Source organism: Phyllosticta citribraziliensis (assembly GCF_038025025.1).
Source record: "Phyllosticta citribraziliensis strain CPC 17464 chromosome Unknown J3D65scaffold_6, whole genome shotgun sequence".
NCBI lineage: Eukaryota > Fungi > Ascomycota > Dothideomycetes > Botryosphaeriales > Phyllostictaceae > Phyllosticta > Phyllosticta citribraziliensis.
Genome location: NW_027117343.1, coordinates 2367241 through 2383508, shown reverse-complemented (window position 1 = coordinate 2383508; position 16268 = coordinate 2367241). Strand labels below are relative to the sequence as shown.

The 16268-nt window shown below is 54.8% G+C and overlaps 7 protein-coding genes across 7 annotated transcripts; 4 read left to right on the top strand and 3 right to left on the bottom strand.

The window, feature by feature from the left end:
• Positions 1–2042: 2042 nt before the first annotated feature.
• On the bottom strand, positions 2043–3938 carry J3D65DRAFT_553837 (uncharacterized protein; the record flags this gene model as incomplete). Its single annotated transcript, XM_066797151.1, has 3 exons — positions 2043–2235; positions 3073–3461; positions 3561–3938. The coding sequence occupies 3 exons, from the start codon at positions 3936–3938 to the stop codon at positions 2043–2045; spliced, it is 960 nt and encodes a 319-aa protein (XP_066655700.1).
• Positions 3939–5188: 1250 nt separating this feature from the next.
• Positions 5189–7508, bottom strand: J3D65DRAFT_625989 (signal peptide peptidase-domain-containing protein). Its single transcript, XM_066800388.1, has 2 exons — positions 6407–7508; positions 5189–6359 (listed from the first exon to the last, which is right to left on the bottom strand). Exons 1-2 carry the CDS (start codon positions 7303–7305, stop codon positions 5381–5383), a joined length of 1878 nt encoding a protein of 625 aa, XP_066655699.1. The 5' UTR covers positions 7306–7508; the 3' UTR covers positions 5189–5380.
• A 138-nt stretch (positions 7509–7646) lies between these two features.
• J3D65DRAFT_625986 (aromatic ring-opening dioxygenase LigB subunit) lies at positions 7647–8971 on the top strand. Its single transcript, XM_066800387.1, has 5 exons — positions 7647–7920; positions 7971–8143; positions 8193–8353; positions 8399–8600; positions 8649–8971. The coding sequence occupies exons 1-5, from the start codon at positions 7681–7683 to the stop codon at positions 8920–8922; spliced, it is 1050 nt and encodes a 349-aa protein (XP_066655698.1). The 5' UTR covers positions 7647–7680; the 3' UTR covers positions 8923–8971.
• A 59-nt stretch (positions 8972–9030) lies between these two features.
• J3D65DRAFT_668188 (thioredoxin-like protein) lies at positions 9031–9501 on the bottom strand (the record flags this gene model as incomplete). Its single annotated transcript, XM_066803092.1, has 4 exons — positions 9031–9086; positions 9136–9168; positions 9225–9331; positions 9416–9501. 4 exons carry the CDS (start codon positions 9499–9501, stop codon positions 9031–9033), a joined length of 282 nt encoding a protein of 93 aa, XP_066655697.1.
• A 108-nt stretch (positions 9502–9609) lies between these two features.
• Positions 9610–10998, top strand: J3D65DRAFT_387110 (uncharacterized protein). The gene is made up of 5 exons (XM_066795814.1): positions 9610–9949; positions 10044–10059; positions 10178–10314; positions 10397–10716; positions 10800–10998. The coding sequence occupies exons 1-4, from the start codon at positions 9777–9779 to the stop codon at positions 10563–10565; spliced, it is 495 nt and encodes a 164-aa protein (XP_066655696.1). The 5' UTR covers positions 9610–9776; the 3' UTR covers positions 10566–10716; positions 10800–10998.
• Positions 10999–11339: 341 nt separating this feature from the next.
• J3D65DRAFT_603515 (uncharacterized protein) lies at positions 11340–11789 on the top strand (the record flags this gene model as incomplete). Its single annotated transcript, XM_066798216.1, has 1 exon — positions 11340–11789. The coding sequence occupies one exon, from the start codon at positions 11340–11342 to the stop codon at positions 11787–11789; it is 450 nt and encodes a 149-aa protein (XP_066655695.1).
• A 1730-nt stretch (positions 11790–13519) lies between these two features.
• J3D65DRAFT_603514 (fungal-specific transcription factor domain-containing protein) lies at positions 13520–16239 on the top strand (the record flags this gene model as incomplete). Its single annotated transcript, XM_066798215.1, has 2 exons — positions 13520–14134; positions 14197–16239. The coding sequence occupies 2 exons, from the start codon at positions 13520–13522 to the stop codon at positions 16237–16239; spliced, it is 2658 nt and encodes an 885-aa protein (XP_066655694.1).
• Positions 16240–16268: the final 29 nt, after the last annotated feature.

Sequence of the window (16268 nt, the reverse complement as noted above, 5' to 3'; positions counted from 1 at the left end):
TTGTGCCGTCGAATCCGTCGCCTTCCGTCGAGATGTCTCGTCGATGCTGTGTCGTCGTTCGCGTGTCTTGAGTGTGGTTCATCCCACTCACGTCGCCCCTTGTCTCTCCTGATATCTCCACGGAACACTGCATTGTTCTGGTCAAGTGGAAGGAATCCTGCGGCTTCTGGGTGGTCCGTCTGACGAAGTTGGAGAACAGAAATGGGCGGAAGAATCCTGCGAGGCTGCGAGACTCTGGTCATAGAATATCGTCGGCCAGAGGCGCAAGAGAAAGCGTCGAATCGATCGCACATCGCGCGTCCAGCGTTTTCCCAAATGGACACATGGTGTAAAGTGGATGAAATTGTGTTTGCAGACATGGCGAGGGATGGGGGGTACAGCGCCCATATATGCTGTGCCGTCCATGCCGTCATTTTTTGAAGCGACGTCTAGATAAACTTTTACTATCACGGACGGGCAGGCGGACTTATACTCCTATTTCCCTTTCTGGTCCACACACGAGGATTTATTGTCTGTTAGTAGCCACTCAGGATGCGAAGGATCGCTGATTGATTGTCTTTGGGCACCACCGTTTATCTCGATCGATGTGCACTCCCTCCCGTCCTCCTTGACCCAAGCCCCCTTGAAGTTTTCGCAGTTCGACTACCTCTCCCACTCAGTCCACTTGCTTCTCGTACTGTCCACATCATCCAAGGATCACTATCATCTCCCTTCCTCTGTCCCCCTCTCAGCAAAATAACACGCAGAAAAACAACAGCGCCGTGCCGATCAGCATAGAGCCAGCCAAGAGCCTCCCTCCCTCACGACGGGGAAGCGACGGGTAAACGGAGGGCAAAGAAAGAAAGTCAGTTCACTCAAGCTAAGCCAGCCCGGGGAGCAACGAGCGCTGATCCGCATCCCCCGCTCCGCGCAACCCGTTCCTCTGCCTTTGCGTCCGCGCGCGGCACGGCCGTCCGCTCGTATCGCAAGGGGTGCGAAAGGGGGCACGTCCGTGGCGGGAGATCTCCCGCTTGTCGGCCGCCGAGCAACTCGTCGCTGACACGGCGATGATGCGCCAGGGGGGGCTGAGGGGCGCGCTGATCTGATCTGCGCAGCGCGCGGGAGGGTGGATGCGAGGAAGGATTGGCACAGGGCCCCGGCAGCGAGCTGGGGGAGTGCCGCTCCTGACGGGGTATGAAATATGGGTATTGTGGGGTGGGGCCGCGCTGCATGCCGTATGCTGCGCTGCACATGCGCCAGGGCTCTGGGTGCGTTGGATGAGCAGGCTGTGGGGAGGTGTGGCTAGGTGGCTCTAGGTATGCACCTCCTTTTGGAGCAGTGAGTGGCAAAGTAGACAGAGCTTACATAGAGCAGCAGTCGAATGACCTGGAGGAAACGGGAGACAGCACACTTCCATTCAGTCCAGCGCAGGCCAGTCAGTCCACGACTCGGTCCATTCATCGGTCGTTCGACACAGCAGCGGGCGGGCACTCCAATACGATTGTTTTCTCCATTCATAAAGAGGTCATTACCGCTAAACCGTCAACGGCGTGAAAAAGAGACCCGCTACGGTGCCCTATTCCTTTTACTTCTCCACAAAAACAGTCATGTCCCGCATAGAACGCCATTTCCTGTACGCCTGCCTGTTCGTTGAACGCCAGAAAACTCCAAACATCGCCGACAAAGAAAAATTGGCAAAGTTCTCCTGGCAGTATATTCCAAGTAGTGCAATATTCCGCCCCTGAATGCTCCAAACTCCAATCCAAGCAAGCAAGCAAAGTAAACTCACACGGTCCAAAACCACGTATTTCCACACCGGCCAACTCACTACTGACCTCTACCATTCGGCAGGTTTCTCAACCACCGCACCATCTCCTGCCGCTCCCAAATTCCCCGTGCCCGTTGAAGAAGCAGCCGCAGCGGCACTTCTGCTGCCACCCTGCTCGTCTTTCCTCGCAGCCGCAGCCGCTGCCGCCGCCGCCGCCGCCGCCCGATTACGGCTGTTGGGGCCATCGGGTCCCTTGGACCAGCGCACTGCGGCACATTGATCAGCTCTCCCCACATCACACACATAAAGGTTCATGGCGAGAGCGACGCGGGAAAGGGGGCGAGGAAGAAAAGTAGGAAGAAGGAGAAGCAGACTCACAGCCACACGCATTACACAGCGTCTTCGGTCCCATGGGTCCACGGCGCCACTCGGGCGCCTGTGTTGTCCCGCACTCCACACACACGTAGCCCTTTCCTTGAGAGCCGGCGCTCCCAGCCACTTTTGGTCCCCTGGGAACCGCAGCGGCGCCGCCTTTCGTCCCTGCCGCTGCTCCTCCTGGTAGCACTGCCTCGGGCCCAACGGCTACGCCCAGGTGCTGCTGCTGCTGTGGGTGTGGCGGCAGCATGACAAGATCGAGCGGGATGCCGCCTGGTCCAGGTACGAAGCTGCCCGGTCCTGGGCCTGGTGGACCGCCCATGGCGCTGCCAGGGGGAGCAAACGGCGATGGAGGCGGTCCGGTTTGCATAGGCACGCCGCTCTGCATGGGCACGGGTGGGAATAGAGGAACTTGAAAACCGGGGGGCGCGGCGCTGGCTGCAGTGGCAGGAAAAGACGGCGGGAAAGGCTGCTGTTGCGACCCAGGAGGCGCTGCAGCGGCGAATGGTGGTCCTGGACGGTCCAGAAGAGAAGCAGGGGGCATTTCGGCAGTGGTAGCTGCCGCGGCGGCGGCCACAGCAGCGTCGGGAGAAAAGTAGCTGCCGCCAGTGACAGACACGCCACCGGGGTGGGCAGGGGGCGGAGGACCGAGACCGACTGGTGTTACGGGCATCATGGGTGCGGACTCTGGGCTGGGCTTTACGGATTTGAGCGTGTACATGATTCCCAAGTCTCCACTGACAACGGTCGGCGTGCGCGATGTGGGAGCTACATGGCACACTGGGGCGGCGGCGACGGCGAGGGGCGTAGGTGTCGATGGAAATGAGGCCGAGGGGGTAGCAGTGTCGGTGCTAGAGCCATGACGAAGTAGTGGTGGTGGCATACCCGGCAGCAAGGGGTATGGCGATGGCTGCGGAGGATAACCAGGTGGCGAGTTGACCAGTGGTGACAGCGGTTGCGGCTGCTGATTATTCGGAGGAGGCGAAATGAATGGTGACTGTAGCGTTGAATGATGCTCTGGACCGCTGAATGCTGGGTCGGGAGGGCGGTCCAGAGGTGACAGAGATTGCCCCTGTTGCGATTGCGGGTTGATCAGGGGATTCATTCCAGACACGAAAAAAGGCAGATTCTCCATGAATTGTCCATCTGGAGAAAGTTGAGACGGAGATATTGGTGCGGTCTCTTGCAACACGCTCTCCTCAGCTCTCAACTGAGTGATGTGTGAATTGAGCACCAATTCTTCAAGTTTGAGGGCGAGAAAGCGGTCGAGTTCGGCAGATTGTGACAGGGGATATGGCCGCGCCATGACGCTGAAGAAGCCTCCCGTGCCTCCGTCCGGCTGGATAATCGTATTAACAGCACTGTCGGACGCTGTCTCTATTGATTCAAAGTGTCCTTGAATCTCAAAGATTGCGTAATCCGGCATGGCGGCCAAGACTCCTCCTGGTGAAGGTGCTCCATCGCCGGATTCAGCCTGCGCTCGTCGCATCCGACAATAAAATCGAAACGTACTTCCCGTCGTTTGGCTCTCGAAAAGCTCAGATGCGAATGTCGGCAAGTCGTCTTCGTGAATGTAGTCGGTAATCTTTTGTCGTATCAGCTGTTCTGGATCGTAACCCAACAAGCGCTTGCAGCTTGTCGAAAGATAATTAATGGTCCCGCCCGACGAAAGAATGATGTGCATGTCTCTGATGGTACTCCGTATTGTGGAGAGCCATTCATCATTGAAATCCAGAACTTCATCGTCCGAAGGAGTGTCTTTAGTAGGGGTAACATTACTCGAGCTGGCTTCGCCATCAATTCCTTGGGAAGCCATTTGATGGGCAAGTTTTCTGGTATGGACATTAGTCTGGAGTAAGACGGCAACGAGAAAATGCAAACAAGTACTCCTACGCTGTTGGGCATGAAGACGTGTAGAACAGAAGCCGGTCGATGAAACAAAAGTGTGACTTGGGTTAACGAGAGATGAAACAAGAAGACGTGATAAGAAGGTGAATATATCTACCTTTTTTTTTGAACATGTCAATATGACCTGGGAGGTCCCTGGGGTGATTTTGCGAGACCACTTATCGTTGCGTAAAAGCCTCCCTTTTGCTCCGTTAACTCGGGTCTGGTTCCTGGCACTCACGAGGTGACAACCGCGCCGTCGTCGGAGGACCACGCGTTACTTGCGCGGCTCCAGCTGATGCCCTTTTCATATTTCCATGTCGATAGGTATGTGTCTTGTCAAAGCGGAGACTCGGATTCTTTTGATCTTGAGTAACGTTGTAAGAGGGCCCTCGCCATCGTGACCATCGCAATCCTGGCCTGCAGGGTGGCGATAACCCATTCTCCAACAATGTGCTCGAATCAAAACTTTTGCAAAGGCGTGGTTAACAGCCAGATAGTCCTGATCCAGACCTTTGGATTCCGCGGAAGAAGGCAGTTGCGGAGCCGTGCGCAAAGCAAGGTATAGCAGGGAGCTAGCCGACTCGTCTGCGGCAAGGTGGCACAAGACGAGTTTTTCTGCAGCACAGGGCAGAGAAGCGACCCCGTGGACGTGGGCGCTGCAGAATAACAGCATACCAGAGGTCTAGACCCCCTTGTCTTGCGGCCGTGACGGGCGCTAGCAAGCTGCGGAGCAAGGCTGACCGGGTGCGTGGTTGGCGCGGCGCCGCCCCGTCAAGTTGATAGCTTGTGGTTTGCTGGGTAGAACAAGCGAGCGCGTGGCTGATGGGAGGTCCAGCCCTTGGATCTGCACCTCTCCGACCCGATGGAACGTCCTGCCGTTGAAGATCATCAACGGGTTTGGTGGCGCCGCGCCGCCGTCAGCATTTTGTTCTGAAGATATGCTGGTCCGTGGAGATGCCTTGAGCCTGTTGTTTTGGTCCGGTCGGCATATTCAGACGGCGCTTTGCCACGTGTTGGCCTTGTTTTCGCTCGGGCTCCGGCAGCGTTTCCGAACTAGAGTTTCAATACGTGAGCAGAGACATTGGTGGCGAATATACAAGGCTCCCGAAACTGGGCTGCAACCAAAGTGCCCAAATCGTTCGCGAACCATGCATGCTGTCATGAGTGACGGTCGAACCACGATGACTTGAAAATTGAATTGATTCCTAACATTACCCGTACAACGCCATTCCCAATGCTGCGGTCCGTCTTTCCATGCTGTCAGTCGTCATTGTGGAAGTCGCCATCGTCGCTAAGGTTGGATTCTGAGAAGAAGTCTGAAACTTGGTAAATTCCCTCCACAGGGGAAATGTCCGCAACTGGGACCTTCTAGCTCACCCTCCTCCGCTTCGCTGGAGAGCCGTCAACCGCGTCCACTTCAATCCTCGTACTCCAACTCTTCATATCCTTGCCAGCTTCGTCGCTGTCTGTGGAGTCAGCACCGCTGTTAGAGCCCTGGTTTCCACGCTTTGACTTCTTGGGTGAATACGGGGCAACAACGGAGAAGTGGAGTAGCTCGCGATCACGCACTTCCTTCTCAGACTTCCGATCGCGTTTCGGCTGAGAAATACCCTTGTCGTCTGCTGTCGAATCGCCCTCAGTGTTCTTTTCCATAGCATTCTTCACGCGCTTCTCAAAGCGCTGGGCTCTCTCCTTGGAAAGGATACTCTGACTGCCAATCTTTTTGGCCGTGTCGTTGTGCGTCTCTTCTTCTTCGTCATCCACCGCTTCGCTGAACTCCCACATTTCCTTCAGCTCTCCTCTGAACAGCGCGGTTGCCCATGCGCTGATCAAAACGCCTGGAACAAGATAGAGCAAAGCCGGCTGAGGGTGATTGGCTATCTGCATGGCTGCCAGCGTAGCCAGCATTCCCACGACATAGCCAGCCATAGTTGCTTTGAAGTAGGGAGTTGGAAAAGTAAAATCGTGATATGGTGTGGCCGACCACAGATACTCTCCCCATCGGCCTGAGACTGAAGTGTAGGGAACTTTGTGGACCACGCTCCTTTGGGCTTGCTCGGTCTCTGTAGCCTTGTCCGAATTCTCAGCACCGTCTGCAGTGGTTGATGTGGGCGAATCGGAGACAGGAGCAACCCCAGTGCGGAATTGTCTTCGCAAGTAAAACATGTACAGGTCGAAGCGAAGAGCCAGACCAATCATGATTCCTGGAAGAACGACATCACCAAGGCCTAGCATGGCATGTTGTTTGATCGGTGGCTTGTTCGGATCCTTCGAGGGAACATCTGGACGGGGAAAGAGAAGCTTGATGGGAATGTCAAGGGATTTGGCAACTGTCACCATCATCGGCCTTTGCTCCATTAGCAGTCTTCCAGCAGTGTGAGAGAAAGTTCTTACGTAAAGAAAACCATGTAAATGTCGTAGAAGAAGAGCGCCGAGAGAAGTAGAGTTCCGGTGCTGAACGTCGTAGGACTCATAATCTGAAGTGCGCCGTAGGAGAATGCAAAGCCCATAAGGTTCGTGAGGAACCAAGGCTTGTCAACCAAATTGAAGTACAAGACAGCTGCGAGGCCAAGGACAAACCCGGCGACGCCGAATATGCCGATTCGCGCCTTTGCGGAGACAATATTGCGGACAAACAGCTTCGCAGTGAGCTTCACCTTCGGGGTGTTGCGAATCTTCCAGAGCGCTGCTTCCACGGACGAGGGTAGGGGAATCTGGCCAAAAATTCCCGGAAGAGGAGAAGAAATAGCTTTCGCTCTCGGCGACCCCAGAGGCTTTGCTACCTTTGCGCGAGTGTGAACGTCGTAGACGGTTTTGCCAATTGAATAGGAGCGAGGAAAGACGATTCCGTGAATGAGGTCCATGCCGTCAGTGAGGAAACGGCTCACGCTGAGCAATCCAAAGAGCGCAAAGTATCCGTTCAGAACTTTGTTCAAAATAGCTGGATCCTTGAGCCACTTGATGAGGAAGTATAGGCCTGTCAGCGTGACGCCGGCCATCAGCGGGAAGATGAGGGCATCGCCCGGCGAAAGTCCTTCCATTTTTTGGATTTCATCTTCCTCTTCTTGCTCTGAGTCTTCCTCCTCTTGCTCTACTGCAATTGTGACCTTCTTCTTGGGCTTGTGCGGCTTTGCTGCGGAGGTCGGTCTGGATAGCGAGGCGTGCGCGCCGGCGTAGATGGGGAACAAGGCGGAAACGATGAGATGGGCGTAGGTAGGAATGAGTGGCTGGATCTCGGTGAAGGCATAGGCAAGCTTGCCTAGCAGCTCGTAAAAAGGACCTGGATCGTCCATGGTGGAGATGACAATGTTGCCGTTGACGTATGCTGAACGAAAGACGTGCGGGTTGAAGAAGAGATACGGGCCAGGGTGGCCTTTGAAGTCGCGCAGAGGTCTGGGCTAATGCGCGCGAGACATTGGGAGCTAGCAAGCGTTTGTGTTGGAGCGCGGTTGGACATGTCGCGACAAAGGCGCCATGGACGGCAATCGCGTCCAAGCGCAAGCAGTTTGACTTGACCGTTGTGGCTGGCGTGGCGGTGCGTGAGTCCGACAGCGGAACCCGCAGCGGACTAGTTCCGCACATCAGGTCAAGCAACAAAGTATTTACAAATGTCCAGGTAGTCTCCTTGTTTCTCCTAGAATCTCGCTCTTCTTTTGCTGCATGATTGCATGATTGCATATGCTATGTATGATATTCCCATTGTCCGCTGGTCTGTCTTGCTTATCGCAGGACTCGCTGTCATCATTGGGCTTTGCGTACCCTCCCTTAGTCTCTTGAACTCAGCGTTGGACCTTTTCCATTCAGGGCCAGTTACTTCTAGTGCCGCTCCTAGTCGAAACAACCTCATGATGGGGGCAGAGACCTCGGGCCCTGTTCGCACTCCTGTCTATTTTCTCTCCCATGGTGGTGTAAGTCGAAATTGCTGCGCTCCGGTTAATGCATGATCTGACAGAAGCAGCCCAGCATTGTTGAAGAGCCGGAGAGTCCTGCTTATCAGAGCTTAGAAGAAATTGGGAGAGAAATAACTGAGCAAGTCAAGCCTCGGGCAGTGGTCATATTCTCGGCTCATTGGCAGGGACGTCAGAATGGCGTCCTCGTGAACACCGCAGAAATCACTGATCTCATCTACGAGTAAGATGCTGAGGTCCCCTAGTGAGGACAACACTGATTGAAAAGATAGCTTCTATGGCTTTCCGGATTGGTACTACCAGCTCAAGTTCCCGCACGTGGGAAGCCGTGACCTGGCTCAAAATGTCATGTCAAAGCTGGAACAGGCGGGAATCGGCTACACGCCAGTGGATAGGGGACTGGACCACGGTGCTTGGGTGCCTCTTCGAATTGGCAAGTTCCTGCAAACACAAACATTGCAATACTAATTGCTCGAAGCATTCGATCCTGAAAAGAACCCCCTGCGTGTCCCCATGGTGCAGGTGTCCATCTTCAAAAACGAAGATCCTGAGGAGCATTTCCGTCTCGGCCAAGCGGTAGCGAAGCTCCGGGAAGAGGGGGTCCTCATTATCTGCAGCGGAATGGCCGTTCATAATCTGCGCGATATGTGGTCTGCCGCAGGTGAATCTCGGCCGCTGCCGTAGGTGCCCGCTTTGACGCTGAACAGTACTAAGCTAACGCGGAACAGCTATGTCGGAAGCTTTGACAATGCATTGAAGCAGGCTGCAACGGCTGAGCCAGGCAAGAGACGGCGTGAAATGTCTGCTCTGCTGGAGCGCGGGGACGCCCGTCAGGCCCATCCGAGCTTCGACCATCTTTTGCCTTGTCATGTAGCTGCGGGTGCCGCTGAGGACGACGTAGGCACCCAGCTTTTCACAATGTTGGAGACGAGCATGAGCTGGGCCCAGTATCGCTTTGGAGACTTGGCGGGCAACTTGACGACCATCTCTGCCAATCTGTAGTTTACATGTAGCTTGATAAGCGGGAGTGGCCGAGGGCGGCTTCAAGGAGACGTTTATAAAGTCTAGATGTCTGCGTTCCTCCGTGTATGATGTGTGCGGTTGCGTCGACTACGATGATTTTACGAGGTCCGTCACCTTGCTCTCAATGCTCGCATCGTCCAGATCTGTACAACAATCAGCATCCCTATTGCGAATCCTCTAAGAGCTGCCCACCTTTCAATGGAACCATCTTCTCCCGCCCAAACTCTGTTGTCCGCGTGTCAGCCCATGTGTCGTTCGATGCTGGAGTTGCGCGTGCGCACCGTATCTGGCGTAGACCTTGGGGTCGACGTTCAAGGCCTCTCTGATCATGATAGGAGTTTCCGGGTTGTGCTTCTTCATGGTGGGATAAGCACGGAGCAGGAACTTGCTAGAGTATCCACCCAATCAGCGCCGTGTCGTTGCAATTTCCAAGCACTGTGGGGGAGCTCGGGGAAATAGGGCATCGTCATACCGTGTGGCAGCGCTGGCATCAGAGGACTGGCACAACGCAAAGCGCAGCTCCTTGACGGCGCTGCTGAAGGCGTACTTGGTGGCCATGTCGGCGACGGGGTGAGGTTCGAGAAGTGGTGTGATGTACCTGGGGATGACGGCGAGCGGAAGCTGGGGTCAGAACGGAGGGCGGCGGCCGCTGGGGAAGACCCATGTCTTGATTGGCCAGGGGCGGAGAAATCGGGACTCCACCTTTTGTTCAGCGCTCAACACCAACGGATACCGAAACCTGTCAGCGGCGCCGCGGTCTCTGTCTTCACTCTCCACTCTTTCAACCGTCGCTTTTCTTCCGGCCGCCCTCTTCCTCCAGCCAACCCGTCAACATGTCTTTCCGTCCCACCACTCGCATCCTCAACTTCTCGCGCAACTTGCTTCGGCAAGCGCCGCGCCGCAGCGTCCAAACCGCCGCCGACGCCAATGCGGGCACCGCAAGCAACCAGAGCGGCTTCTCCAAGTTCTTGAACAGCCCGGTCGGCCCCAAGACGGTCCACTTCTGGTATGAACCTCTTGAAAATATCACTTCAAACTCCGTCTAGCCTAAAGCTAGCGGGCCGTTGACTCAACCGGCGCTGACATCAATGCGACGACAGGGCCCCTGTCATGAAGGTATGACTTTCACTCCTTCGACTTATCCGAACAAGATATCGTCGCGACTATCAAAACTCAAACATCTTTGCAATTGAAAGAAGCACAATCGAGTATATCAAGCTGATGGATAATACAGTGGGGCATCGTCCTCGCAGGTGTCGCCGACTTCTTCCGCCCCGCTGAGAGCCTTTCCCTTTCGCAAAACATGGCCCTGACAGCCACTGGTATCATTTGGACTCGCTGGTGCCTTATCATCAGGCCCAAGAACGTCTTGTACGTGGCCACAATACTCCGTGCCCAGGATTACGCCTGGGAAGGAGCAAAGACGGGATGAAAATATGCTGACAAATGTTAGCCTCGCCACGGTCAACTTTTTCCTTGGATGCGTTGGTCTCGTCCAGACTTGCCGTATCCTGGCGTGGCAAAACTCGGTCAAGGGTGCCGTCAAGGAGGAGGGCGAGGCGGCCAAGAAGGTCGTTGAGCACCCCGTAGAATCCGCCAAGGACGCCGGACTCAAGAACTGAAATCGCATCGGTTGACCTGAGGGAGAGGGAACCTGACCGCGGCGCGACCCGGATAGAAACGATGTTCGTCGCTTTAATCGTCTTTAATAGAAGGTTGACGGAGCTGGATCAAAGCAATACCTCGACTGCGCTGAAGCGGTCTCGGGCGCCTGTAAGATACCATCAAGTCGGGTTACTAAGGTGTCTAAATTTAAGAGATATACTCAAAGCTCATTTAAGCATGAGTGCATCTAGGGAGCGTTCATTTGCTACCATGACTGCGCTCAAAGAGCATTCATTCGCTGGTACAGCTGCGCTTAAGGAGCATTCATTCGCTGCTACAGCTATGCGTAAGGAGCGTTCATGCACTGCTATAATTGCGCTTAGGAAGCAATTATTCATTGCCGCGGCCAGACCCAGGGAGTCTCAATTTTCGACACCCACTGTGGTGTTTTATTTCAAAAACAAGCGTCTTTCATCAGCCATCGCGACAATGATCTCATGGAAATGACTGCAGTCCAGACGATTCCAACAGTCCAATGCCTGTTCTTTGTCCTCAGCGGCTTGCACATGGCTGCTCCACATGATGCCTCGCCCCATTAGACAAAGGTCTCTCATTCAGCCATACCTTCTTCTTTGTCCCATCTTTTGGCTCCCTTTCAAAGTACTCGGACCTGAATAGCGGTTGTGCAAGCATAAATACAGTCTGAGCGCTGTCTCCTGCAAGCCCTTCTCAACCAAGTCGTTGGTTTACCCACCACCACACTCTTTCAGAGATACCACACTCCTTCAAAAATGCACTTCACAACTTTCATTTTCGGAGCGCTCTTCGCCATCCTCGGCCTCGTGGCCGCAGCGCCCCTCGACAACAGTCCTCTGGCGGGACCAGTCGACGATGTCGTCCCTGCCGACTTCGACACCACATCTCCCGACTACGCGGCCCAGCCCATCCTCGAGAAGCGCGGCTCGCGTCAAGTGGTCGTCTGCAAGGCGCGCAACCGTCAGGCTTGTGTCACAGCGTCCATTCCGTCGAACAGGTGCTACGTCTTGACTTCTGGGTGGGACAAGAAGGTCAAGAGCTTCTACCCGGGCCCGAATCACTGGTGCAAGCTCTTTTCGAACAACAGGTGCGGTGGCTTGTCGACCAGCGTCTATGGCGGCGTCAATACCAATTTGCCTGGCTTCCAGGGATACGCAAGCAGCCTGGAGTGCGTTCCGGTTGTTGGGTTGAACATGGGTGATTAGGGTCGTTGTGCACGCAGCCTATACGTATTTTGTACACCACTGTAATACATATATATACAAAATTAGCAGTCGCTTTGTCGATCGCATGTCCGATCTCCCATTTTTAATTCATGACACACCACCAAAAGCTGCAATTTATTTGTACTCCTTTGACCCGTCGCCATGCCCTGTAGTTTATGAAATAGTCAATGTCAAGAAGAGTCATCATTTCTGACCATGTCACCCAGAGAGAATTCATCCACTGTCACGGCTACATTCTAGGAGCTGTCATTCGCCAATGTCGATTCCGAGTGTCGATAGTGAAGTCATGACATCCAAACTTCACCACTGCTCCCAATTTTTCAAACAGCTGTAACCAAAGCGTTTCCCGTCTGTCATGGCCAAGAGTTTGAAACGTATCACGTTCGTGCTGCTATATTGCAAATTCCTTGTGGGTTTTACTCGTGGTCATTGATCTCGGTCCTGCTGCCCCTTTCAAACAAGCCTTCTTGACTGCCACACCCCGGCCTCGGTTCTGTGGCAGAAAACAAGGTTAAACGGTCCTCAGAATGCAAGGGACGCGCCGCGTTGGAAAGGTTGTCTGAAATTAACGACCAAGCTGCCTCTGCCAAGCAGCATCCTAGGAAATGATCCCTGGGCAGCAACAACATTGTCTCTTACTCAGCAGTTTGGTCTGTTTGGCTTTTCAGGCCAACACATGGAGTTGGAGCTGTCAGCATGTTACCAACAAGTCCCCCGCAAGCAAGAAGACGACGTTTGCAAGCGCGGTCTCGACTCGAATGCATGACTTGGCCGCTTAACAACGGCAGAGCAGGTGGTAGGGAAAAAAAAAAAAAATGGGAAAAAACACCACACAGCAGAACAAGGCCTGTGCAGCGTGATGGGAGCCGCGAGATATCAATAGCACGTGGAGTGAGTTTATTAATCCCCTCAACATCCACACAAGCTAGCTCTTTGCGGGCATGTGCACGGTTAAGTAAATGCCCAGGCGGGCCCACCCGGGTGGCCGAGGTGGGCGCCCTTACGGGGCTGGTCAAACGACGGAGCGAAACAACAGGTTGAAACAAACCGGCAAATGCAGATGGTAAGGCTGCAGAGGGCGAGATAATCAATCGGGGGCTGGGGGCGATGAATGAAGGCGTCGGGGTGGGCCAAAAAGCAAGGCGGCTCGGCCGACGGTTCGGGTTCGTTGTCGCGGGACACGGACGGCCGGGGGGGCAGGCGCGGACTCTGCGTCCGTCCGTGTCCGACGGGCTGCCATGGCCCGTGGCCGTGATTGGTGTAGTCAGTCGGCTGCAACGAGCCCTGGCTGCTTACGGTAGCCCCCCGCTGCTGACCATTGTCCACGGACGGCACCCAGTCAGGTCCCCGTATTCGCATTGGCGTCATGTGCAGTCCAGTCCTGTCTTGTCCCCTGGCCGTCTGGAAAGTTCCTATCTGCGGAGAGCGGTACCTGTGCTTTGCGCGGCCTACGTAGACCGGGTCTTCCTCTCAGCTTGCCCATGACTCTACTAGTCTCTCACGTCGTCATCTTTCGATGCCTATCAGCCCTCTCCATTCTGCCTCTTGCCTCAAATTAACCTGAATGTCAGTCGCCGCTATCTTCTTCACTCCACCCATTTCCATTCGCCTACCCCCGCGTAGACTACCCCGCCAACGCGTGCGACTGCTCTCCGACACGGCCCTCGAATCCGTTACCGGCGCTTGCGTGCCCTCGACTCACGCCCATCATGTCCGACACCTCTTCCATTGACCAAATCCTTCGCGCACATAGCAACAGCAGCGGCGACCGAGTCTCGAAGCCTTCGTCCACCTCTCCACCTTCACACACGCACAATGGGAGCATCAGTGGTGCCAGTGGCAGCTCCGGCCTGAACCCTCGCTCTTGCGTCACCTGTCGCCGGCGCAAAGTCAAATGCGACAAGAAGCATCCGTGCACCAACTGCACCAAGGCCAGAATCGATTGCATATTCCCAGCTCCCGGACGCGCCCCGCGGAAGCCGCGCAAGCCTGCAGATGCGGAGCTGCTGGATAGACTGAAGAAGCTGGAGGGTGTCGTCAAAACATTGGGTGGTGTGCCGTCGATAAGCGAAACCGAAGGACCGACTCAGGGGGCCGAGAAGGATGAATCGCAACAAGTGCAGGATCAGGAACCAGAGCCGGAACCCCGGGAAGAAGAAAATGTATTTCAAGAATTCTGCTCGAGAGGAGCCGTACCAGGGAGATTTCTTCCACCGGAAAACTCGGCCCTCGCTGGGCTCGAGACGAGGTTTGGTAGGCTGGTGGTTGATGAGGGAAAGAGCAGGTACATCAACAGTAGCTTTTGGGCAAACTTGGATAACGAGGTATGCAACCTTGTCTGCGGTGCAGCTTTGCTGGATGAATGCTTAATCGCGGCGTCAAACAGGTGGAAGACATCAAAGCCCTCCTGTCGCATTCCTCCGAAGAAGAAGAGGATTTCCCATCCCCAGACTCGTCCCCGTCAAATGACCACCAGAGCTACATTTTTGGGTATAGGTCGACAAACGTGGACCTGGCACCGATGCACCCACCCCCAGAGATCTTTGAGTTGATGTGGAGCTTCTACAAAGAGAACGTGGATCCATTGCTCAAGATCTTCCACATCCCCACTACCGAGCCCAAACTGCTCGCAGCAAACAGGAACCGAGATCGCATACCAAAGGGGATGGAGTCTCTACTATTTGCCGTCTATTACGCCACCGTCACTGCTACTGCATCCGAGGATGTCCAGGAGAAATTTGGCGAGGAAAAATCGACCCTGCTTACGCGCTACCGCTTCGGCATCGAACAAGCGCTTGCTCGCGCCAACTTCCTTCTGTCTGATGAGATGGTCGTATTGCAAGCCTTTATAATATTTCTCATCTGCTTGCGCCGCAACGAGGACGCGCGGATAATTTGGACCCTGACCGGGCTTGCAGTCCGGATGGCCCAGACGCTTGGCATCCACCGGGATGGCACTCACTTCCATTTGTCACCTTTTGACATAGAAATGCGTCGTCGACTCTGGTGGCAGATTTGCGTATTGGACTCGAGAGCAAGCGAAGATCACGGCTGCGACCCAACCATTGTGGAGGCTTCGTTTGATACCAAGATTCCTCTCAACGTCCACGACAGTGACCTGTATCCAGGAATGGAAGAGTTTCCAGAGGAACGCCAGGGATGCACAGAAATCACATTTTGCCTGATCCGGTTCGAGGTCGCCAATGTTTATCGCCGTATTCAATATGTGCCTCCTGGACCAGATCGATGCAACCTGTTCCTTGCGCATGTTTCTCTGGAGCAAAAGGAACAGTGGATTACCGAAGTACACTCCAAGGTTGAGGAGAAATACCTCAAGCATTGCGACATGACCGTCCCGCTTTACTGGGTTGTTGCTACCGTCTCCCGCCTGATTGTATCCAAGATGTGGCTCATGATATACCACCCATACCAGCGTCTGGATGGCGGCGCTTCGCTTCCGCAAGAAACTAGGGACAAGTTGTTCGTCACGTCTCTAGAAAATGTCGAATACGCCCTGCTTCTGGAGACCGAGGCCCGCACAGAAAAGTGGGGGTGGCTGTTTAGGACCTATGTTCAATGGCACGCCATCGCCTTTCTTCTCTCGGAGCTCTGCGTGCGGACCAAGGGCGAGGTTGTGGATCGGGCGTGGCGTGCTGTCGAAGCAACAGCTGCCAGGCGATGGCAAGATATCACCCTTGATCAGAAGAAGGGTTGCATCTGGCGACCATTGAGAAAACTGGTCTCCAGAGCTCGCGCAGCCAGGGAGGCTGAGCTCCAGCGGGAGCGTGAGGAGATTCTCCGTGCGCAGTTAAACAGCTACCCAAGCCTCGCTTCTCAAGGCCCGCTCGGTCTGGATCTTTTCGCTCAATATGCCCGGTCAAGGAACAATGGCGTTCCAATGGCAAACGCAAACACGAGTGCTCTCCAGAATGGAACTCCCACACTCGATCAAATAGATCGCGGTAGACGAGTATCCGACTTGGTCAGGCAGAACTCGCTACGGCAGCAGCAAGAAGACCGGCAACAGCAGGAACAAGGTGGACTCGACATGCTTTCGACAATGCCGCAAACAGGCCCAAACCTACACCTCCAGACTCAAGGCACGGACGTCAACATGGACCAAGCCGAATGGCTTACCAAGGACCCTGTTTCCAACCCTGCACCCTTTGACCCTCTTGGGACTTTCATAAGCGACAACAACTCTCCAGTGGTCCCGCCCTCGCATAAACCTTCTTTGGCCCGCACCGACTCCTCGAACCAAAACAAAACACCGAGCTCCGCCACCTCTCCTACTCTCGGCGACGACCCCATGAACTGGGCCAGCTGGGACGACTTGGTCAACCAATACGGCATGGATATCGACCCAGGACAGATGTCGCAAACTTTCAACCCTTCGAATACGCCGGGCGTCTTTCATTCGTGGTATTAGCTTGCGTCCACGTCCAAAACCGGGGACAA